This window comes from Homarus americanus, unplaced genomic scaffold (assembly GCF_018991925.1).
Source record: "Homarus americanus isolate GMGI-L3 unplaced genomic scaffold, GMGI_Hamer_2.0 scaffold32929, whole genome shotgun sequence".
In the NCBI taxonomy this organism is placed as follows: domain Eukaryota; kingdom Metazoa; phylum Arthropoda; class Malacostraca; order Decapoda; family Nephropidae; genus Homarus; species Homarus americanus.
Window position 1 is genome coordinate 2457006 of NW_024737097.1, and position 25814 is coordinate 2482819.

Here is a 25814-nt window from a genome sequence, read left to right on the forward strand (position 1 = left end):
GTATTAGGTTACATCGGTGACATAAATGCTCTTACAGAAAAATTACCCGCTTAATGCCATTTCACTTAAAGTTGCATGACCTTGGTACCTATCCCTAATGTACAACTGGGACCCTCTGCACCTAATTCCTGGTTCCTTCCACCACTTTGTATTATCATGAACTTCTATGCCATACATTAGCTCTCGCCCAACCAATGGGTTTGTATTTTGAGCTTCACCAATTTATGGCCCAGTCTTTTGTGGTATAAAAAACAATCCTCCTCACCAATCTGTCTTCCACTGAATGATACATCTTATGCTGCAAAATTCCTTTATGGTGAAATTAAAAGAAAAATAGGCAAAAAGGTAATCAAGCTAAAAGTACTCCTTGTCTGTTGAATATTATATGCTTCATATAGTTGTTAAAAGAAGGGGATAAGTACGTAAGTCAATAAAAAGCAAAGAAACCAGAGAAGTTTGTTGCATTGGCTGTACAGTGAAAGTTGGTCCCATAGGCCTGACAATCTGTGCCATGACATACCATAATTAAAGAATTTAAAGCCTAATGCATACAAATACCAGAAATAGTTAGAAAATTTATTCTCATGTAACCTAACACAAGACAAATACAAAGACCCAAAGAGTGTAATTCTTTCTTCTGTTTCTTTCAACCTACTCCTCCATGACCTCCCTTTACCCCTATGCAGAACAGGGTATGTATAATTATTCTATCATCCTCAAATGATTTTATAATAGCCTCTCAACATACCAAAGTATAACCACATCAAATATCCTCCAGCAATAGATGAGCACTAGCTCAATCATAACTAGATGACAGCCTCCCCCAGAACACCTGGCCAGCATGAGTGTTACATCAACCCACAAGTTACACTCTACAACCATCTATTCCCCCACACCATTCACCCACAAATTCGGGGCAATACACTAATTAGACCCACACTTCACTCCACCCACCACAAAAACATCAATGCAAGTCATCCAAAAATTATGGTAAAGTTACATAAGCACACCACACTCTGTTAGAAAGTCAAAAATATATTTTTCTAGTGTATTTGTGTGTGTTTAGACCGAATATGACCTTCATTTCCGTCGGAAATTGGCCGGGTTTTTTTATCGAATTTTTTTCGAGGGACGTTTTCCGAAAAAAAAATAATGGCTAAGCGAATAAAAAATACACTAAAAAACACTAGAAAAACAAAAACCAAACTAACCTTAACTAACTGACTCTCACCATATGATGGAATCACCTATTTCTTACCTTATTGGCCTGGTTCTTGTTCGTCGTTGGATTCTGAGAGTCTTACACAACGCCACATATGTTGGTCTTTGCAATATTTACATTCAGTCTTGCTCTTAGGACACTTTACTGAGGTTGGAAGAACACCAAAAACTCTCTATCAGCTCCATATAATTTAAGTGACACCCATCGCAGACTTCCATGGTCGGAAATTAATTTGAATTTCGAAATATGAGACCCAAAATAAAAAGCGAATTTGATTGGGCCAAAAATACCGCAAATTAAATAAAAACCAATTTTAATTGGTTGCAAAAAAAAAAGAAGTTTTTGATTGGCCACGTGACGTGTACGGGAACGCATGCGCGTGATGATTTATGAAGGAGACACATACGGTAGTGTGGGAGGTTAGGTAGGCGATAATGGTGGAAGATTAATGGAAGAAAATAGAGAAAATTTTGGATATGCTATCTCCGTTATTATACATTTGCGACGGTAATGTAATAGATGAAAATTATCTTATAATTAGACGTCTTATTCGAATTTGATAATAGATTAGTGCTAGGAATGTGGGGTGTGAAAATGCAATAATACCAAAATTATCACACTCAAAGTACAGTACTGGACTGTACTCACAAACACCATAGCTGATAAAGCTTCAACTACAGTACACGGGGTTGTGTTAATTATGTTTAATATGCAGGAATCAGAGCATTCCATTGTCTGATACACAGGGAAATACCCAATATTACAATATAAAGTGGCTGAAAGTACTTGAGAGAAAATTCTCACAATACAATGTACAGGAGGTCCTCCTTATAAGAGTATTTACTATCCGCGGTTTCGCAGTTAAGTGGTCAACTTTTTGAGACCATCCACATCAAAAGCCCGGATTTTTACCGCAAGTGTTTGTAATTTCATCCTCTTCCTGGCGTCATGAACGTGTCTCGCCGCGAGACTCCGCCAAACGCCGCCAATCTCCCGCTTTGTTTCATCCGGATCGCTGTAATGTTGTGTTGACTCCTGCCTTTCGTGCATGTTGTGGTGAATTATTTTAAAATTTTTGTAGCAATGAGTTCCCAACCCAAACAGGGTGGTGCAGCGCTCAAAACGATGCACACTAGCTTTAGTATAGATGTAAAATTGAAGTGATTAGGCAAAAGAAGAGTGGGAGTGGACAATCTACCTCGTCCTGTTTCCTTTTCATCCTTCCACTAATCTTCCTCTCCCAACACCCATCTCCATCAATCCAATCAAGCCAAACATCTCTACCTTTGAAGCTAAGTAAAAAACAAAACAAATATTATGCTAACATAGGTTGGACGGATATACGAGCGATAGGGGTTGGGTATAAATGGGACTGCCCAGCATGGGCAGTTTTCCCCACTGTTCTTGTGTTCAACACACTGACCCAAATGAACTTTAAGGACGTTAAATAACCTATAAAGTTAAAAAAAATCTTAAACTAATGTTGTCATGGTCGCGTTGATTGCTGATCTATTTAACTAATGATTCTTATTAAACTCCACGACCGCAAAACATGAGAGGGTAGCTGGCTAGCTATCCCCTAGAAGGAGCGTGTTTACCCTTGTGATCCCTCCCAGTAAGTCCCGCCTTCGAACACAGTTGTCAATACGTTGTTATTCCACTTTCTCCTGGGAAGCTCAATCTTGAATTAGTCTGTGTAAATCAACTCAAGTAATTCGCCAGACCTTTGTCAACTGAGGGTCATCTTTGAATGAGTAACAGTTAGTTTGTTTGTAATTATTGTCATTGCGTGAGTAGCGATCACTGGCAACTCAGGGGTATATAACTCAAGATGAGCCAGGGAGAGCGCTCCTGACGCTGCTTCCATGTTTCTCCAGGTATGTTTTGTGTAGCCATTCAGTTAATTCAGTCAATTGTAGTGAATATCAGTGTTCACCAGTGTTCATGATTTAACAGTTGAATTGTCATTCACCCAGTGTAGAAGTAATATAACGTAAATACGTCTGTCGTCTAGACAAGAGAGTTGTTTGTGTTGTCATGTTCCCTGACGCTGCTCCCATGTTTCTCCAGATCCCATTGTGATTCTTGCAACCATTCAACAACGGCCCCGGATGTAGTAAATAACCAGCAGGGATCATATACGAAACGATGGCACCGATGCGGCCTGATTAATGTGCCCCACGGCTTCGTTGGGCCAGACCCCAGACCCGCCATGTGTCTGGCTACCCCACAATAACAAAGGTCGTGAGCCCCAGTGTTCTGCCCTGGGTTACTCCTTGGAAGTGTATGTCCACAGAGAGTGTTGTAACCCGTAGGTTAGGGATAATTAGATGGAAATACTTATCCCATGTTGGGTAGTGGACCCCTGTATATGCTAGTGTCATTATTAACGTATATGTTGAGCAAATAATCTACAATGAGTGCCATGTAATGTAACACCAGTAATGTTGTGAGTAAGAGTAAAGAAGAAGGGACTGAGTTTGCACTAAGCCCAGGAGTTGAGCCTGGTAGTTATATGATTAATACAATATCTTTCCCCATTGATTGCATATTAATAAACTTGTTTTTAGAGTACTTTAGGTGTATTCATTTCTCCCACAGTATTTTACCTTTATTTCCATCCAAGTGACTTGATACCAGAATTACCATACCCACGTGCCTAGACCCTGACCATGCTACCACAAGAATGACCATGCTACCAAAAGAATGTCCATGCTACCAAAAGAATAGGTGACGGAACTGAGTAAGAGTAAGACTAAGAGAAGTAAGTAAGATGAGGGTGGTGTAGAGAAAGAGAGGGAACCCGCGCCCTCACATTGGTGGCAGCTTGTTTGTTGACGCCCCCTCACAATGTGTTATCAAATGTTTAACAAATGTTTCTAAGGTAAATAATTGTTAAAAGATATATAATTTTATTTTGAGTGTAGTGTACAATGTCATGGTCCCAATTTGACCTATTTCCATTAGTATTTCTTATGGGATTAATTCCCTGCTTCAAGTGGATTCGTTATCAGAGGCGTTTTTTGTCTCAACCCGTGGATAACGAAGACCCTCTATACTGCATAAAATATACAACGTTTACACTGTCAACAGTTTGGCTAATTTCCCCTTAAACTAATAATACAGTACGCAGTTCAGATCCTTATTTATGAAATTTTAGATTAATAATAAGGATTTTTATGAATAACAACTTATTGGGGATGAAGAAAGAACAATGAAGAGTTAAATGACTAACCGCAGCTGCACAGGTATGATGTTCTTAATACCGATCATATGACGAAAAAAAAGGAAAGTAATCATACTTTTACTTTTATCCTCTTCGCCACTGATCGGCTCGTTAGCCGCTTGGGCGGTCGGCCACGCCTCTGTTACGCACTGTTGGCAGATACTGTGCATGCACTGGTTCCTGAATATATCGGAACCTGCTCCAGTGTTGGTAGTCTGGCCTTGAATGAGCTCACACTCGAAGCCGTCACAATGCTCCCCGGCAGATTGTTCCAAGAGTTCACAATTCTCACTCCGAAAAAATTTGCCCTCACAGTTTTCTGGACTTGTGACTTCTTCAACCTTGAGCTGTGACCCCTTGTGGGGCGGACGTCTGCCAGCTCCAGGTATGTACAGTCGGGGTCAAAAGTCTTGAACACTTAGCAATATCTGACATCTACTTCTGAGTTATACATATATGATTGGGATATACTAATAATACTACTTGTCATCATATATTATGCCTGAACCACAAAATGGGATAAAACTTTCCCTAATACTTAAGATCTTCGGGTACTTACATGCCAAATACTGTCAAGTATTTCAAGAGACTTTTGACCCCGACTGTACATTCGACTAGAGATGTTTATACACTTCTATTGGGTCGCCCACTAGCCGTCCTGTAGTATAAGCTAGGTAGTTGCGGGCGCTTCAATCTCTCTGGGTAACTGAGGATATATATCGTAAGTACATAATTAAGTTATATGATGCACCTCAGTTTAGTGGTAGAGGTAGTGAACGATGGCGTTGAGTGTACCTTATGGCATTCCCTTAACACACCACAGGAGTTACGTACTTTATTCCATACTACAATTATTGCAGTTTCAACTCCCAAACTCGGTGAGTGCAATTTTGTGTTTACCACATTCAGTCACCACGTGTCGACTGTTTACAACTGACCCGCTCGGTCAGAGCATACTCCCGTCCATAAAAAAAATACTCTAAGGATACTTCGCAAAGTTGCTTTCATTGGTATCAGATATAAAACAAAATAAATACGCCGTTTTATATAGCGGGGCATTATGAAGTTAGCTAAGGTTAGGTAGGTTTCTTTTGGTTGGTTGGGGCAGGGTTGTATTGGGGGGTAAAACCCAAAAACAACTCATTTCCGACGGAAATGAAGGTCAAATTCGATTAAATCACACCAAATACCATGGGAAAAAGAAACATTTATGGTCGAACAGTAGTTGTGATTGAAGCTGCAAATTTACTCTTTATTCACTATTAAATTATCAAAATTACTGTACACTTAAAACTACTACAAATATTAAATGCATAATAACACTACAGCAGGACTTCACTACTCTACTCATCCACGACAGCTGTAGTGGGAGAGGAGCTGGTGTACAGTATGGGGTAAACCGAGACAGCTGATGGTATAAAGACCACCAGCAATAAAGCCACCCTGTGGAGCCTAGGTAATAAAGCCACCCTGTGGAGCCTAGGTAATAAAGCCACCCTGTGGAGCCTAGGTAATAAAGCCACCCTGTGGAGCCTAGGCAATAAAGCCACCCTGTGGAGCCTAGGTAATAAAGCCACCCTGTGGAGCCTAGGTAATAAAGCCACCCTGTGGAGCCTAGGTAATAAATCCACCCTGTGGAGCCTAGGTAATAAATCCACTGTGTGGAGCCTAGGTAATAAAGCCACCCTGTGGAGCCTAGGTAATAAAGCCACCCTGTGGAGCCTAGCCAATAAATCCACCCTGTGGAGCCTAGGTTATAAATTCACTCTATGGAGCCTAGGCAATAAAGCCACCCTGTGGAGGCTAGGTAATAAATCCACTGTGTGGAGCCTAGGTAATAAAGCCACCCTGTGGAGCCTAGGTAATAAAGCCACCCTGTGGAGCCTAGGTAATAAATCCACTGTGTTGAGCCTAAGTAATAAAGCCACCCTGTGGAGCCTAGGTAATAAATCCACTGTGTGGAGCCTAAGTAATAAAGCCACTCCATGGAGTCTAGGTAATAAATCCACTGTGTGGAGCCTAGGTAATAAAGCCACCCTGTGGAGCCTAGGTAATAAATCCACTCTATGGAGCCTAGGTATTAAAGCCACCCTGTGGAGCCTAGGCAATAAATCCACTGTGTGGAGCCTAAGTAATAAAGCCACTCTGTGGAGCCTAGGTAGTAAAGCCACTCCATGGAGCCTAGGTAATAAAGTCATCCTGTGGAGCCTAGGTAATAAATCCACTCCATGGAGCCTAGGTATTAAAGCCACCCTGTGGAGCCTAGGTAATAAATCCACCCTGTGGAGCCTAGGTAATAAATCCACTCCATAGAGCCACAGTGTGCAGCCTAGGTCATAGAACCACAGTGTGCAGCCTAGGTTTTAAAGCCACACTGCAGTCTAGGTCATAAAGCCACAGTTTGCAGCCTAGGTTATAAAGCCACACTGTGCAGCCTAGGTCATAAAGCCACCGGGAAAAAGTCACCCGAATTGTGTACCATCTTGTATACTAGGCACAACTGGTCACAGCTACACTGGGATACACCTACAGTAGGTAGGCTTACTGTAGATACAACACGGTACTCTTGGTACAGGAATGTACTGTACGCTTATGTACAGTCACCCAAAAAAGTCCTGTCGCGAACCATGAACCCCGAGATTCAGACTCGTGAACCCGAAGCAGTAGACACTGACACATTATTCTGTACATAAATGCTTCGGATTCAAGAGTCTGAATCTCGGGGTTCATGGTTCGCGACAGGACTTTTTTGGGTGACTGTACATAAAGGCTTTCATATTTAGTGTCTTTTGTTTCTTTTACCCACGATACATATTCCAGGATGGGTTTCCAGTACGTTACTTCTTCCAGTGGCTTAATAATTGGCTTTCTGTCAGTAACGAATATAGTCTATTTGTCCAGACACACCAACCTAAACACGGATGGAAATGTTTTCACCAATCAAAAGTGTTTGCTGGGCAAGTGTGTTTTACTCAACCGTGGAGCACGCTGACGACATGCTGTTTCTAAGGCGCCCACTCACATGTTTGATCATGTATCATACATCGCCACACACTTCACAACTAGAAAGATCAAACTTCAGTTGGTGTCTGGTACGCGCCGCCTCAACACTGGGTGGCAGCTTGAGTAAGGAGGCAGCCTGTATTGCTATTATACTTGCTCTTGAAACAGAGACTTCAAAGAAAAAACGAAAAAGAAAATTATGGATGAAGGAATGGCACAGAAAAAGACCCAGGTTCTCCCACGACGCCCCATTAAAGGAACTAGTGGTATCATCTCAAGAATATAAGAACTTTAATTCCCTCCTGTAGTTGGTGCAGAAGGAATTAATTTTCCTAGTCACTGTGGCCTTGGTTGCAGTAGGGATGATTTCTTTCATCGTTTCCACTAATTTCCCATAACATTCTTGTTTAAGAGATCTATTTTTGTAATCTTCGCTTTTTATTTGCCATAACAATGATAGATACTGCTAATAAAGTTCAATAAACTCTCTCCAAAACTCATGGGAGTCCCGTGCGCTCGCCATGGCTACTACTACTCGACTGAGCATGCTGGATCATTCATTTCCATACACTATCCAACATGTTTGACAAACGTCATGTTGAACGAGAAAATATCAAACTTGTTTAATCTTCTTCAAACATGTTGGTCATACCTTCAAACTTTCCCACACACACACACTCTCAAATTATATGATCAAACACCATGTTTGGCAAACATACTTGATAGTGTGTAGGTTCCTCAGCACTAAGTCTTCTCTCAACCATTCTTTTTCCGATAGTGGTGTGCAAGTAACTTAATTTATCATATTGCTGAAATATGAAATCTAATAACTTTAAAGATCTGGGATGGGAACAAGAATTCCTTATTTTATAAACAAATATATATAAAACCTTAAGTCTGACTGTTTCCTTTGTAGTCACATTTGTTTTTAAGATAAAGAGCTGAAATCTGGCATGCTCCCCAGAATTGCCACGAAAGTGGAATTTTGCAGGATTGGCCCTGGTCTCCAAAGGTGGAACCATGTGCATAGTGACTTTTAAATCGCAGTGTCTTTGTGTGGATGTTTATAATACACAGCTACAGTTTTGAAGATAGAAAGCTGAAATTTGACACGGGGAAGCACATGTACCCCAGACGTCAAAAAAGTGAAATTTGGGGAGACTGGCCCCAGTGGTTGGCTCCCCACTCCCAAAGGTGGAACGCCCTCAATTTTTTTAAAAGATAAAAGGCTGAAATTTGGTGGCCCAGAGAATGTTCATGATCATCTGAAAGTGGGCCATCCTGTGCACATCAACAGTTTTCAACAGAGCTGATATATATATATATATATATATATATATATATATATATATATATATATATATATATATATATATATATATATATATATATATATATATATATATATAGTCTGTCTGCCCGTTTGTTCACTTTTCTCTGGGATCAAACCCGGGTCCGCTTGCTGGCGAGGCGAGCATGCTTACCATTGCACCCCAGGTCGCCAATAAGAGCTACACCATTTGACACAGCTGAAAGAGAAACTTCGACCGAACATGATTGACAAAGGGATATGAGCAGAGTTTCCTGATCCAGAAAAAAATCCAGTTCTCTATGAGATTATCAAGAAGCAAATGATTCATGGGCCATGTGGACCATTCAACAGACACTCTCCATGCATGAAACATGGACGTTGCACCAAAAACTTCCCAAAAGACCTGATAAAGGATACTCAGAGTGGAGAAGATGGCTATCCTCAGTAAAGGAGAAGAGCGCCAGGCGATGGAGGTTTTACAGCAGTGTTGCGACCTGGAACAGACAGTGAAACAACAGTAGACAACAAATGGGTGGTCCCCTACAATCCTCTTTTGAGTAAAGCATTCAATGCGCACATCAATGCGGAATTCTGCAATTCAGTCAAGTCCATCAAGTATGTCTGCAAATACGTCAACAAAGGCTCTGACCAAGCGATCTTTGCATTGGAAAAGGATGGAAATCATGATGAGGTGACACAGTTTCAGCAAGGCCGTTATATATGCAGCAATGAAGCCCTATGGAGAATTTTTAATTTTCCCATACACGAACGATGTCCAACAGTAGTTCATCTGGGTGTTCACCTGGACAATGGACAAAGAGTATACTTCACAGAAGAGTCCCTCCAAAATCAAATGGCAAATCCTGCTGATACGACCCTCACTGCATTCTTCAAGCCTTCACAGGAAGATGAGTTTGTTCAAATACTCCTGTATGTTGACGTACCCAAGTTCTACTTATGACAGGCTTCGATGAAAAAGTTCCAGAGAAGAGCTCAAGGATCCGATGTTGAAGGATATCCAGGGATAAAGTCAGGCAATGCTTTGGGACGTGTCTACACGGTTCACCCCAACAACTTTGAATGCTATTGTTTGAGACTACTTTTGCACCACATCCGTGGCCCAACATCATATGCAGCACTCACGACAGTGAATGGACAAGTCTGCAGAACCTATCAGGAAGCGTGCAATCTTCTTGGCCTACTGGAAGATGATGGTCACTGGAATGACACATTAGAAGAGGCAGCAGCTACTCAATCGCCAATGAGAATGAGGAACCTGTTTGCCATCATGATTGCTACATGTGGACTTTCCAACCCAAGCCAGCTCTGGGAAAACCACCAAGAAAGTCTTTCAGAGGATCTGCTTCATCAAGCAAGAAGAGAACATCCTGGTCAAGAGATTGAGTTCATGGATGACATGTTCATCAGGGCTCTGATCATGCTGGAAGACAAAGTGATGAAGCTATGCGGATAAAGCCTGACTGATTTTGGATTGCCTTCCCCAAACCGAGAAGAACCAGTAGCTGCAAACAGGGAGTTGCTCAGAGAGACAGACTACTCAGTTGAAGTTACAATACTGACAGGAAAAGCTAAAGGAGAGGACGTTTTTATACCAAGGATACCTCTCATCACCACTGACCTGCCATTTGAGTTCAAGCGACTTCAGTTCCCGGTTAAAGTGAGCTTTGCCATTACCATCTACAAAAGCCAGGGACAGTCCCTAAAGATGGTTGGCCTAAACCTGGTGTTTCCCTGCTCCTCTCATGGACAGTTCTATGTTGGATGCTCCAGAGTGGGAACTGCCAAAAATCTGTACATACTTGCTGCTAATGGCAAACCAAAAATGTGGTCTACCTTAATGCACTACAGTGAGACAATGTGGAGCCTCCCGGAAGGTGGCGTCCTACCGTGGCCTACCGTGGCCTTGCGAAAGAGCCGCCCGGAGGGCGGCGATGCCCCTAGTATATATATATATATATATATATATATATATATATATATATATATATATATATATATATATATATATATATATATATATATATATATATATATATATATATATGTGTGTGTGTGTGTGTGTGTGTGTGTGTGTGTGTGTGTGTCTCACTTAATTTTGGCTTCTAGGGGCAGAGAGGCTATAAGTTGCCATGTCAGGTGTTGTGGCTGCACCCATTCTAGTTTGATTTCTCAGAAACAAATCCTTGCAACATCGTGTACCTCAACTATTTACCTAAGTTAAGTTTTGTTACAACCTCTATCATGCTTCCTTGACTAGTTAGGCTTTTTACTACAACTTAATTTACCGGCACAGCTTTGTGGACAGCTTAATGTATTCCAAATTATACTTTACTTTTCTGCACGTGACTTTGGCCAATTCCTACTCTACTCAGCAAATTTACTTGTAATTTATATTCTCACTTCATTTATCATTGTCAATGGTTATTGCTGGAACAGTGTTGCCATTTCTAGTAGCAGAGGTAATGTAGTTGTGACTTACAACTAAGGCCACAGTGAGCCACATTTCTTGTGTTCTTGAAATTCACACCCTCATACTCGCCAGCAACTATAAGCAGGTCACAGTAGGAAGTGTAATGTGAGGCTGTGAACATACTAGACGTGAGTGTGGATACTGCAAATGTTGTACGGGTAGAGTGTGGGGACTCGCATCCAGTGATGCTAAAGTCGGTAACAAACAGCAGACCAGTGATACTCATCTGCAAGCCTCTAGGAGATAAGTCACCCAATTAATCAAATACTGTATGGCTTTATTTATGTCACACTTTATAAACAATTCCTATTTTGGACAGTCCTTAAATTTATTACTAGTACAAAGAATTAGTTTTGGATTACTGGCTTGTGTAAAACTGCACCCCCTCTCTTCTCCACCTACCCTCCCTTACTTCACTTCCTTTTAGGTGCTTTCACGGCACATATCTATTACAGTTCTTGTCATAGATATCTCTCAAGTAGGTTTAGTTAACATATAAAATAAGGAATAAAAATAAATGTAGGAGGTTTAAATAAATATTTGGATAATATTTTGGGACTGGGAATATAACCGTTTTAACAATAGACGACAATTGATTTATAAATATTGATTCAGTGCTGCGTTTACAATCTGTAACTGTGAGAGTCGACTGGGAACTACTTTATGTTCTTTAGGGTCTTTCACTATGTAGCTAAGCATGATCTTACAATTAATAATAAAAATTAGGGTATATTACCCTCGAGTATGATAGCGATGCAGCAAACAACTACTGTACTTAATTGGCTGTCATAACTCTGATGACCACACACGTAACAAGTTAACAGCTTCACCAAATCAAGAGTGATATACATCCAGCTCTTGTATGATATACAAATAATTTGCTGCACGAACCATTGCAGCCTTTCTTCTCAGGTTTTTAACTCACAATGCCATTTCTTACAACCTCTCCTAATACCATTCCTGGCTCTCCTCCCTTCAACATTTAGACTCGTGCATCTTTTGACCCAATTGGTCTCTTCCATTCTCTCCACATGTCCAAGCTATCACTGCCTACAACTACATAAAACTTTGCCAATACTGTACTTTCAAAACCCAGCCACCCTCTTAGCTCAGAGCAGGGTTTCCTATCTTTGTGTATCACATTGTATGTCCACCTTACCCTTTTCATTTCAGCTTGCTTAAGTCTGTTTATGTCAACCTCTTTTACCATACATGTTTCACTGCTAAACAACATCACACCTCTCACACTAGTTGTATGCATCTGTCCTTTTACACGAAGAGAAGGTCCTCTTGCCATCAACAAAGGCAGCAACTCCCGAGTCTTGCAACTGAGCAGACTTTTAAACCTCCCATGCACTGATCATGTCACCCAGGTAGCAGAACAATATTGAGTTTCTCTAGCCTTGTTTCCTTAACCTGACTTGAGTAATGTTGGTATCCCTAAAGTAACACACTGACTGGATGAAAGTTTGACTGTTAGCAAATTAATACAGTGCAATGTAAACAAAGATGAATGCCTTACATAAGCCTATGAACACTGGGAACTTTGTAGATCGGCCTAAAACGTCACTAATAGAGAAAACAGAAGTAAATGTACTTACCTCCATGCTCCAACTGGGGAGACAGAGATAGAGCTACCGGGGAGACAACAACACACCATGAAGGCTATCCTAGGACTGAAGAAATTGATGCCTGAGAACTCAGCTGAGGCCGAGCTAGATGAGGGTCAAATTGCATGTACTGTATGTTGACGCGATGCTCACAACTCATTGTTTCTTAATTTAATCGGTGAACAATTATTTGTACAGATCTCCTTTGGGTCTTCGTTGTGACAAGAACCATAGCTAATTCACGAATAAATTCTTATCTATGATCTCTGAGGGTTAACCCAGATTTACAGTCTAGGACTCTCAACAATAATTATTAAGTCTCCTAGAAAAGGACATCAGCCATGAAGCATAAGATGAAGTTCTTAGAACTACAAGAGGTTGCAATAATACAGACATCAGCCATCTGCAAGCAGAAACAACGATATGTCCATGCATGACCACCTCAACATGTGGTGCTCAATACCCAGCAGCAGCCTAGCAACACTCAACCATGCTCTACCATCCTCCTCCACAATGGCCTTAGGCAAAGGACCACAAATATATTCAACAACCTATCCCCAACCCCCTCATCACGAAGACCCACAAACACATCCATAATTTATTCTCAGTCAGCAGATTATGACTAAATTCCAAACAGCAAATCAACCCCACACATCATATCTGACAATTTTCTGTTCACCCCTAACACAACACAGTTAACTCTTCAACACAGCCTCTACAGGGGATCTTTGAGAGTAACTGGTGGGAGTCATTGGCTGTCTGGAGGAACTAAACTGAGGAAACAAGAACAACAACAAAATTAGGAGTTCCATGTTGCTCTCTTGAAGATTTATGAATTATTTCCCTTAACTCTGAAGATTTCTTTGTTTAATGTACGGTGAATGAGAATTAAATTTCATTGTACAGAATTAAGATAATGCAGCATTATTCATACTGATATCATAAAAGTTCAGCTATCTTAAACTGCTATCATTTCGAACCTTGATGTCAAGTTTTGCAGAGTCTACTTGGCACCTTTATCAGCATCATAACACTGTAGGTTGAGGAAAAAAATCAAATATGTTCAGTATTTTCACTACAAATAGTATTATCGTGTGAAAGTTTAAATACACAAATCCACCAAGAAAAAAAAGTCACAAAAAATTCCATATCCTTTTTTATATAATAGACGTATCAAGTAACAGGTTGCATTTTTTTTATATCGAACTTGTATTTCCACCTACATTTCTAAATTCAATTGCTTCACTAAACTGTTGGTGTCATGACTAATACCACATTCATATCTTAACTTCTATTGTGTACACACAAAGTCCATCGACTGCATCATTTTCCTGGCTTCCTGACATGTAACCTTACATTATGTCACCGTTATCTAACTCAGTATCTTATATATACGTACTGCTAAGATACTGTAGTGGACGTCTCCCCTACAACTGCGTATCCGCATTCCGATGCGCCGCCGTATCCTAGCAACCAAGCGAGCGGCGACAGCAGATGTTACCGTAACCTAGCAACGAACCAAAGACCGGCGACTTTCTCGGGTTTTCCCAACATGACTCATAGAGGACTCACGGCTGCTGGGTATATAAGCTCTGTCTCTCCATTGAGATTCATTCTGATCTCTCTTCTTGAACAAGCAACACCTCCTCCAGCAAGCTCCACGCTGTCAGCATTCATTCAACCAGGAGGCCAGCAACAGGCAACATCTTCTCTAACGAAGCTCCTGCACATCTACCTCCTTCAACACGCTACTCACCGAACGTCTCTACTGAGCAGCTCCTCACCACACGGCACCTCCAGCACCAGACTGTCTATCATATAACTTATATTATACAAGAAAACCACCTTAGAGTTTCCATCCATCCTGAGTGCTAGACAACATTATACCACGAATTCCTACAATACCATTGTAAACACGAACAAATTAGTACTGTAGTTGCAATTTCTTCCAACCTTATTCTTTATTTCTAACTATGCCCTCACCAGTATTCCTCGAAATATCTTTTAATGTGCTCCTTAATTAATCCCAATATCACAACAGTCCCAGGATTCCTTTACACACTCTTAAGTCACAAATGGAGAAGTGCAACAGAACATGATGGCACTGATCGACGGTGTAGTATGGTGTTGTACACAAACTAAGGCATAACTCTGCATCCCAAAATGTCTATTCAAACCTTTCACTCCTCACTTCATGTTTACTTGTGAATTATATCCTGTCTGAAAGAGGCACTGAAAAAATCATTTCATGTTAGGGGAAATTCTTACCTTTATTTTTTACAGCAACAAATGGCCTTCCTCCCTATTCAAAACTGTCCTGTGTCCATTAATATTCACACCAACTAACAGTACAGTCTTTGTAACCCCCTGCATCAGCGAAATCTTACTTAGTCACTTTACCAGCACTAAATGATACTTTAACTACTTTTTTCACTATCTCAAGTATTTTCACACTACGATGCAGGATGGTTTGGAGTCAAGAGCAAATACAAAATTACCCTTGATTCATTCATTCCAAGTGTTGTAACCAATGCATTCTACTACAGTTTGTGCCTTCTACAACAAGAAGCCTAAATATCTATCCAATTTAACAAATAAGAATATAGATTCAATTACTAGTTAACCTTCATAACCATTTGAACCTTTAGCTAAAACCTTCACTACATTATCCCTACATCTTATATCTATTATTGGGTATATTAAGCAGTCTCCTACTTTTCTATTCTATTCATCCATTCCTTCACATAGTACAGTCACTTCCATATTGTAATTGTTCTAACACCTTCTACCTTATTCTATCTTATACTCCATCTTCTTATTCTCTGAAGATTCATAATTTGAACCAGTCCATTCGCATGCATTTTTATTTTGGCTGTTTTCACTTTACCTGTTGACCCAAAGATAACAGATGCTCATCATGCTGAACTTACATTAGTCCCATATTTGTACCGCTCAGTTTGCACCAATCCCATACGTCACCACTTATGAGTTTGGATCATTGTGTCTCCACCACTCAGTGTTTGTACTAATCTTTATCTTCATCACTCACGGTTGGTACATATTGAGTTACTTATTTAGGCCTTCCCCACTCAACTTCTGCATCACTGTCACATCTCCCACTCAATTTATATCTATCTCACACAGTATGTCCATCTCTTAAAGCTTCCACCACAGTCTCATCACCATTCAAAATCTATCTATCTCACGTATCCAGCACTTCCTCCTCTACCACTCCCATCACCACCATGTCAAATCCATCAATTATATAGTACTCCTGAGAGTTTCCATTCAACTTCAGTGAATGAATCATAATAATTTGATGGTGAATGATCCCACCCTGCCTTTAACCATTGATCCCACCCTGCCTCTAACCATTGATCACCCTGCCTTTAACCATTGATCCCACCCTGCCTTTAACCATTGATCCCACCTGCCTTTAACCATTGATCCCACCCTGCCTTTAACCCAGATCCCACCTGCCTTAACCGTGATCCCACCTGCCTTAACCATTGATCCCACCCTGCCTTTAACCATTGATCCCCACCCTGCGCTAACCATTGATCCCTACCCCTGCCTTTAACCATTGATCCCCCTGCCTTTAACCTTGATACCCTGCCTTTAACCAATGATCCCACCCTGCCTTTAACCAATGATCCCCCTGCAACCAATGATCCCCCCCGCTTTAACCAATGATCCCCACCCTGCCTTTAACCAATGATCCCACCTGCCTTTTTAAACATATTGATCCCACCCTGCCTTTAACCATTGATCCCACCCTGCCTTTAACCATTGATCCCACCCTGCCTTTAACCATTGAACCATTGATCCCACCCTGCCTTTAACCAATGATCCCACCCTCCCACCCTGCCTTTACCACACCCTGCCTTTAACCAATGATCCCACCACTGCAACCAATGATCCCACCCTGCCTTTAACCATTGATCCCACCCTGCCTTTGCCTGCCTTGATCCCACCATTGCCTCCCACCCTATGATTCCACCCTGCCTTTGCATCCCACCTCCTAACATTGATCCCTGCCTTTAACCATTGATCCTGCCTTTAACCATTGATCCCACCCTGCCTTTAACCATTGCCTTTAACCATTGATCCCACCCTGCCTTTAACCATTGATCCCACCCTGCCTTTAACCATTGATCCCACCCTGCCTTTTTGAACCCTGCCTTTAACCATTGATCCCACCCCCTGCCTTTAACCATTGATCCCACCTTAACCATTGATCCCACCCTGCCTTTAACCATTGATCCCACCCTGCCTTTAACCATTGATCCCACCCCATCTCTGATCCCTGCCCCAACCATTGATCCACCCCTAACCATGGTCCCATCCTCCTTTAACCATTGATCCCACCCTGCCTTTAACCAATGATCCCACCCATTGCCTTTAACCAATGATCCCACCCTGCCTTTAACCATTGATCCCACCCTGCCTTTAACCATTGATCCCACCCTGCCTTTAACCATTGATCCCACCCTGCCTTTAACCATCTGTTGGTGGTGTCAGTCAGTCACTCCTCACCTTCCATCACACAGACACTCGTAAAGGAGAAAAGAACACAAACCAAAACAACTGTATGTTGCCAAAACTATGAAGATGTTTAAATAAGTTTTCAATCAACATTAATATCGAAGTTTAATGGATGAATTTGTTCAATGTAAGCTTGGAGTGTTTGAAAGTAATTTCTCAGTTATTGTAGGATGTGTTAACAACAAAGGATATTTCCCGAAAGTGATACGATTAGGTAATAAATAAACAATGTATATAAAACCATAATTACCAATGGGTCATACTGGAACTACCTCAATTGTGCACCAAATAAGGTAATAATAAATAAAATATATGTCATGCAGAGAACATGCAATCAAAACAAATCTAAGCAATCATGCAAACGTCATTTGAATGAAAAAATCTAACACCTCGTCTTAGTGTTTTAGAATTAAAAGTTTGGCCAGTCTAGAAAGTAAAAATATTGAAAATTTATGATGTTCAAAGTAAAGTCATCCTACAGGAAGGATAAAACAAGTGTCCAACTGATGGCTCCTGTGAGTGAAAGTTAAAGAAGGTCCCGGCAGGGGGCCGGGGGCCACGTGCCCCCTGTGAACCACGGAGTCGTGCACCCATGGCACTGGGGTAAGAGGACCATTGCTGAACGTTCACATGGGAGGGAGCTGACTGGCCATGGTTGTGGAGCCGACTCCGTGGTTGCTGGCCGGCGGAGGCCCTGGTCAACTTGGAACCTGGCAGCCCTCAAGGGAGCAGCCAGTGGGTGTGGCTAGACAAGTTGGAGGTGGCCAGCGCGGGGGCAGCAGGGCCCGGGGACGGGGCCAGGCGGCACCACGCCCACCATGCAGGACCACTGTGACGAGGTGTTAGGTATGAAGTGGGCGCGGCGGGCCGGCCTACTTGAGGAGGGCGTGGTGGCGTAGCAGGCCAAGTCGAACAGCTGGTGATCGGAGGGCGGAGACTCACGCTCACCCAGGTCCAGGTGGAACCCACGGCCCCTGCGGCCCCCGCTGCCTCCGTCCCCGCCCAGCACACTCATGGCCGACCTGGAGGGTGTGAGGCGGTGTGGGCGGGGTGCTTCCGGCTCAGAATTGAAACCATCAGCATGTGAGACAGAGGAGCCCCCCCTACTTAGGGACCCCCATAAAGAGGCATCTAGACCCCCATCCCTTCGATGGCGCCATGACTCTGGGGAGGTAGCGGGTGACTCCGCTGATGTCATGGGTCTCAACATTTTCTTAAGTGTATTGCTATCGAGGTTGAGGGGGCTGTCATCTCGGTCACCTTTAGTCACGTCGTCGGTGCTCTTGCTACGGGCACGGCGCCGCAGAGTGTCCGTCTCTCGTACTGTGTCCATCTCTGAGTAGTCCACACTCTTGGAGGAGAGTTCCCTTCGGCTGCCACGAAGACTGCGGTTGTCGCGGCTGCCTGATGTCGGGGTTTCACCACTTCGATCATTGGCAGCAGAAACAGCAGCAGCAGCAGCGGCAGCGGCAGCAGCAGCAGCAGAAGCTTCTTCTTTACGTGAGAGAGTGCCGACTCCTGTGCCACTTTTATGGTGTAAGGAGGCATGTGAGGCATGGTGTGAGGGTGGCTGGCGAGGGTCACGATTACCACCGAGCTTCATGGTGGAATAGCCGTCTCCCCCACGGCGCGAGGCCATCGTGTCACACATGGCTGCCTGGGTGGTGTTGGTGCTGGTGGCTGTGGTATGAGCCGCACCGTGGTTGGCGGTGCGGCTGGCAGGGCCCTCAACCACCCCACGGCCTCCCTGCGTACGCGGCAAAGTCGACGCACCTGCGGCCATACACAGACTTAGATCAGAGCATCCCATTAAGGGGATAAAGAACTAACTTCTTTGACAATTCAAGAATGATAGATAATAGAGTACCTACCTTCAATCTGAAAATCCACAAATGGTTTATCAAATTCATGAGAGTAAAACCGACATTTGCAGGTGTTTATTTCACCCTAATAAAAATTTGCAGATAATGTTTAGGTGAGTGCATTGGCGTGTTTTTAAATGTTTTTTTTCTGAGGCCGGCCTCTTTCTTCTAGGCATGGTTGATTCTAACAGTGATAATAACATCAAAATGTCTCAGCTAACAGAATTTCAACAACTAAAACAATTAACAAATATATAATTACACTCTGTCCTTGTAATCCAGGTTAACTCAGTGCTGTGGCAGTTCTAGTCCATCTCTATGCAAAACCATGAATTAACTGATTAATACCAAAACAAGTATGAACGCAGTGATTTAGCACTATAATAGTGTGTACAATAGCACCAACAGGCCTATATCACTGCCAAATCACTACTATATATATTTAGAGACTGGTTGAAATGAAACATTATATGAAATTACTGATTAAAAATGCAGGTAATTATTAAATATTTATACAAAACTCCACAAGTTCCCTGCCATGTTTCTCTTCCAGATGCACAGTTATAGATAATTTCTTTAATAAAATATAAGGCAATGAGAGAACCAATGAGTTCCTTGGTGAAGGTTGACTTGCAAACAGTGCATAACAGCAACGTGACTGTCCGCCCAAGTGGGTAACAATGTAAAACATATCAGAGATTCATTTATCAAAAGCTTAATGACTTTTCTGGTTCTGTTTCGTTCTTCTCCTATTGTTTTAAATCGGGAAGTTGATGTTATGTGTTATGCTACCAAATTCCAATTGATTTTTCATTTTGAATATTCACATAAAAGTGCTGTAGAATTTATATAAACAGATGACAGTGATACCAAGAAGTACACCTATTGTTAGAATGGGTGTATAATCTGTCTTTAACAAGATATTCACAATAGCAGAGCTTAATTTATCACATTTCTACACAGCACACGACAAACTGCTGTGTAATGATTGTAATCATCGTCTATATTATGAAGTATTTATCAATTATTATTATTGTGCTGTAGACTGAGGACATCTGCTTAACTTCTTCAACAATATTAGTACCCGACCAGAAGAGTTAACCAGTCTCAGATTACTGGGGACAGAGTGTACAATACGTGGGTGTGATAATGATCATAACATCAATTATTCCAAAAATTGATATTACAGTAAAAAAAAAAATTGTGTTAGTAGAACTCCACCACCAGCCTTGTGTTAGATAAAGCTAATACACAACAAACAAACTTTTCTCAAACTGAAGATTATCGTAAACTTCTGGGGGAGAGTCGGAGGCCGCCCTGCAGGTGCTCTCTTGGTGGAAACCATTTTCTATAATATAATTTTTTCTTACATCTCCGTTTTCTGTTATTTCTGTGTCTGTGGTCTCATAAGAGTTATGTTTGCACTTGCATAAAATGCTATTTTCAATTTGTCCACTGTCTTCTGTAAGGAAAATATGATCTTATCTAAAGATACCAGGAAGAATTAGCAAATTATCAAATGCTTATGGCGAAAAAACTGACCATAAGCCAGAATAAGTAAGCAAGCATGGTTATTCATGGTACAGTATATAAGAAGTGCCAGTTAAATTTTCTGAGAAGAATTTTCAATGAGCCAACTTTTAAACATAACTAAAATATAACAATAAAATTAAAATAAAAAAGCAGTGAAAATATAATTCACGATAAGCCATTTTGTTATTACTATTATTATATATACAGTATCTAAAGGCTTCTGGTCAAGCAAAAAGAGTGAACAGTACTTGTACAGTACATAGGTATATATAAATGTGCAAAGGGATATCACACACTACATTATGTGACCGAAACTGGAACACTGACCAAAGAGTTAAGACAATATAAATGTACAAAATGACACAGAGGTGCAAAACGCAGGATCATAATCATAATATTAAGGGTTGAGCATCAGGATACAGTCAGCACCAGCTTGGAGTGACCTTCCGTGGTCCACATCGTAAATTTTATTCTGAAATATAAACTTTATTTTTCCCTTCCTAAACACAAAATTTATAATATCTAAGGTTGATTTTATTGATGACAGCCTCTAAAATTATCCAATTATGATCCCTAATGAGATACAGTTGGCTACAGGTGTTATGACAGGTAGATCTGGGATAGACACTCAACATCAAAATGACTAAAGACTGCAGTAAATGACACAAAGGTTTCATGATGTTACAGCTAGACACTGAAGCCATTACCTTGTCTTAATAAGGTAATAATAACCCAAGCTTTAACTCTGTTCACTGTTGTTGTGGAAAAGTTAAGTTCTTAGGTTGGCTGACACAGAGACAAGTAAGTGACTTGGCCTTAATTTGTTGGGGACTGAGAGTATGTTAAGTATATATTCCACAGCAAAAATATACATTTGATTTACAAGCAGTAGCCCAGTAACTTGACTGGTCAGTGGGAGAAGGGGGGGGGGGGGCAAAAATCAGGGAATGACTGCAAAAGCATTAAAAACAGCAAATAAATTCAACTATGGAACAGAGCCGGTCTTTTAAAAGTCATACGGTAAGAGACGCTTTAGTGTTTAATGTCCGAGGTATAACTCTCGCTGTTGCTGGAGTAGCGTCCAGGTTCTTATTTAGTAATTGGTTTATGGAGCAAAAAGTACATTTTTTTTTTTTTAGCAAACCTATGTCAAAATAATTTTGTTCGATCACTGATGATTGCGCTAGACGTAATGAAAATCACCACACTTGTAATGGTGCATTTTTCTACAATTGCCGCCAAGACGAAGAAAAAAATACTATTCTCTATCCTAAAGAAATTTTTATTAAGCCTTTGCGTGTCTCACTGCACACTTCAGAATTTTAATGTTCGATATTTTTTTTACCCTCCGATTTTTATCAAAACTCCAGTGGTAGTAGTTTGTTGTTAACTTATGGTGGTGGTCTTACCTCTATATCTGGGGTCTTGTGCACGGAGTCTAGCATATTGCTCGGCTGTCATGCACGTACACTGGGGTTCTCTCGTCCGGCTGGGGGAGGCTGGGGTGGACACAGGTTTCCTCCGCCCTTTGTTCTTGCCACCCCCGCCTCTCACTGGTTCTAGCTTGAGGGAGTATGACGAGGACGCCTTCCGGGAGAACTTGAAGGAGGGTGACTGAAAGAGAGGAACACAGGTGTAGCATACTGTTGAACTGATGACCACAGATTCATACATTGACAGAGATGTATACTGAGATGATGAAGAGACAAGAGAGAGACAGAGTGTAAAATTGAGAGACAGAGAGACTTCTAAAATGCATCATCAATCACTTTATTTAATTTATATGAAACCACACACATAAGAATGTGTGTACAGATCTTCAAAGCTTATTATATAAAATTTTCCTCTGGAGCTGGAGAGAAGACAACACATCAGTTTACGGTAGAGTCTCAGTATAATTTTGGCGCCTTTTTTGGTCACCATTACTGCTTTGTTTTGTTGATGAAGTGTGCCAGTCAGATAACGTCCTAGAATCTCCAATTAATGGGAAACTTTAACATACAATACCTTGAGAATCCAAACCCAGAGGCACTTAAGAATACAGATATATTCCATCCAATTATATAAATGGCATATCTTGGTTACTCTGACACAGCCTCTTGCCACTAAATAAAGGCTAATATCCCTTCTCTGCAAATACTATGAACTTTGTTATAATCCAAGCTGTCTAAGAATCAAGATCTACCATCCATATGTTCTTCCCACCTGGAGGACTTCGCTAATTTGACCAAACATCCCATACCGTTTCTTAACACTCAAGCAAAACTCCCATAACATCACATCATTGTTTTGGGTCGTGTTAAAAGCCAGCGTATCCCTCTCTATGCAGCCACCTCTGTACTGTGTTTACTTTCACAGGTAGGGGCCAGCATGACACTGGGAGAGAAACAACGGTGTATGTTTGACTTGATGACTCAAAACAGTCCTCTGGGAGTGTGACATGTTTGACAACTGTTGTGGTGGTGGTGGTGATGATGAGAGCACTGGTGGTAAAGTTGAAGTGGTAGTGGTGGTGGTAAGGGTGTTGGTAATGGTGGTAGTATTAGTGTTGGTAGTGGTGGAGGCATCTGTGATATTGTTGAGGAGAAAAGTGACGAAATGCAGTATAGTGGTATAATGTGGGAATTGTCGGAATGCAGTATAGTGGAATGAGGTGGGAAGTGAAGGAATGCAGTATAGTGGTATGAGGTCGGAAGTGAAAGAATGCAGTATATTGGTAGGAGGTCGGAAGTGAAAGAATGCAGTATAGTGGTAGGAGGTCGGAAGTGACGGAATGCAGTATAGCGGAATGAGGTGGGAGGTGAAGAAATGCAGTATAGAGACATGAGGTGGGAAGTGACGAAATGCAGTGCAAATGCTAAAGGGAGGGAAGTGAAGGTATTTAGTATAGTGGCACAAGGTGGGCAGTGACGGAAAGCAGTGCACTGGCATGGCGTGGGAAGTGGCAGAATGTAGTATAGTGTCATGGGGTGCTTTGTAAAGGGATGCAGTATAGTTGCATGGGGTGGGATGTGACTGAAATTGGTGCAGTGGCATGAGGTGGGGAGTGACGGAATGTATAGTGGCAGTAGGTGGGAAGTGATGAAATGCAGTATAGTGGTATGAGGTGGGAAGTGACATAATCCAGCATAGTGGCATGAGCTGGGAAGTGACAAAGTGCAGAGTATAGTGGTATGTGGTGGGAAGTGACGGAGTGTAGTATAGTGGCACGAAGTGGGAAGTGACGGAATGCAGAACAGTGGAAAGAGGTGGGGAGGAACAGAACACAGTATAAAGGTATAAGGTGGGAAGTAACAGAAAGCAGTGCAGTGGCATGAGGTGGAAAGTGATGGAAGGCAGAATAATATGTATGGGGTGGGAAGTGACTGAATGTGGTGCGCTGGCATGATGTAAGAATTGAAGGAATGCAGTGTAATGATATGAAGTGGGAAGTGGCGGAGTGTAGTATAGTGATATGAGGTGGGAAGTGATGGAATGCAGTATATTGGTATGAGGTGGGAAGTGACATAATGAAGTATAGTGGCATAAGGTAGGAAGTGATGAAATGTGGTGCAGTAGCATGAGATGGGAAGTGACAGAATGCAGCATAGTAGCATGAAGTAGAGAAGTGGCAGAATGCAACATAGTACCAGGAGGGGGAAAGTTACAGAATGAAGTCCAGTGGCATGAGGAGGGAAGTTACAGAATGGATTACAGTAGCATGCTGTGGAAGTGACGGAATACGGTACAGTGTCATAAGGTGGGAAGTGACAGAATGAAATATAGTGGTATGATTTGGGAAATGATGGAATGTAGTCTAGTGGTCATGAGGTGGGAAATGGCAGAATGCAGCATAGTGCCATGAGGTGGGAATTTACAGAATGCAGTATAGTGGCATGAGCAGCGAAGTGACCAAATGCAGTATTGTGGCATGAGATGGGAAGTGACGGAATGCAGTATAACGGCAAGAAGTGCGAAGTGACGGAATGCAGTACAATGGAATGAGGTGGGGAGGGACAGAACACAGTATATTGGTATAAGGTGTGAAGTGACGGGATGCAGTATAGCGGCATGAAGAGGAAAGTGACGGAATGCAATATAGACATGAGATGTGATATAACAGAATGTGGTGGAGCGCATGAGGAGGGAAGAGACGGAATGCAGTAAAAAGGCAGGAGGTGGGAAGTGATGGAATGCAGTACAGTGTCAATTGGTGGGAAGTAATAGAAAGCAGTGCAGTGGTATGAGGTGGAAAGTGACTGAAGACAGTATAGATGTATGGGGTGGGAAGTGATGAAAGCGGTGCTCTGGCATGAGGTGAAACTTTTTTTTTTTACGGGGAATAGCTCACCCGGGCACGGGTCATTGACCCACAAAGGGCCCAGGGGGCGAAACAATAAGAGTAAAAAGAAATTAAAAATAGAAAAGAAAAAAAGATTATATTAATCTACACCACGAAGATGCCGTAAAACCAGCTCTATAAGCGAGACAGATTGTATGAATATGGAAACACAGTAGACGGCGGAGCATTCCACAGTTTGGCTGTGTGAGGAAAAAAGGAGGTACTATAGCGGGTTATTCTCGTGTGACCGACATCCACAGAGAAACGGTGGGCACCGCGGGCAAGACGAGTGTTACGAGCCCACGGCCTTGCCGGCGGTACACAGGATGCCAAATCCACCGAACATTGCCCATTAAAGAACCTGAAAGAGAGAGAGAGTGAAGCAACATTGCGGCGAAGAGAAAGGGAAGAAAGATTATCAACTAAAGGAGGAAAGCTAGTAAGAAGAAATGCCTTTGATTCCACCCTTTCTAACAGCTGGACGGACGAAGAACCACCCCAGATATGAGAGCAGTACTCCAAGTTAGGTCGAATGAATCCCTTATAAACTTGAAACAACTGCTCTTGAGTGAAGTAGCTACGGCATCTGTACAGCATTCCCAGCTTTCGGGAGGCAGCTTTAGCAATGTTGTGGATGTGTGGTTTCCATGACATATTAGAGGAAATGGTGAGGCCTAGCATATCTATTT

The 25814-nt window shown here is 41.9% G+C and overlaps 1 protein-coding gene across 1 annotated transcript in view; it reads right to left on the reverse strand.

Annotated features, from left to right (window-relative positions):
* LOC121873359 overlaps positions 1–25814 on the reverse strand; it is a 127850-nt gene that overhangs the window by 80943 nt on the left and 21093 nt on the right. The window contains exons 2-4 of the mRNA XM_042376910.1: positions 22214–22418; positions 20536–20733; positions 18670–19182 (exon numbers count right to left, since the gene is read on the reverse strand). Of these exons, the coding sequence (XP_042232844.1) occupies positions 18670–19182; positions 20536–20733; positions 22214–22418 (916 nt within the window). The remainder of the gene's footprint in view (positions 1–18669; positions 19183–20535; positions 20734–22213; positions 22419–25814) is intronic.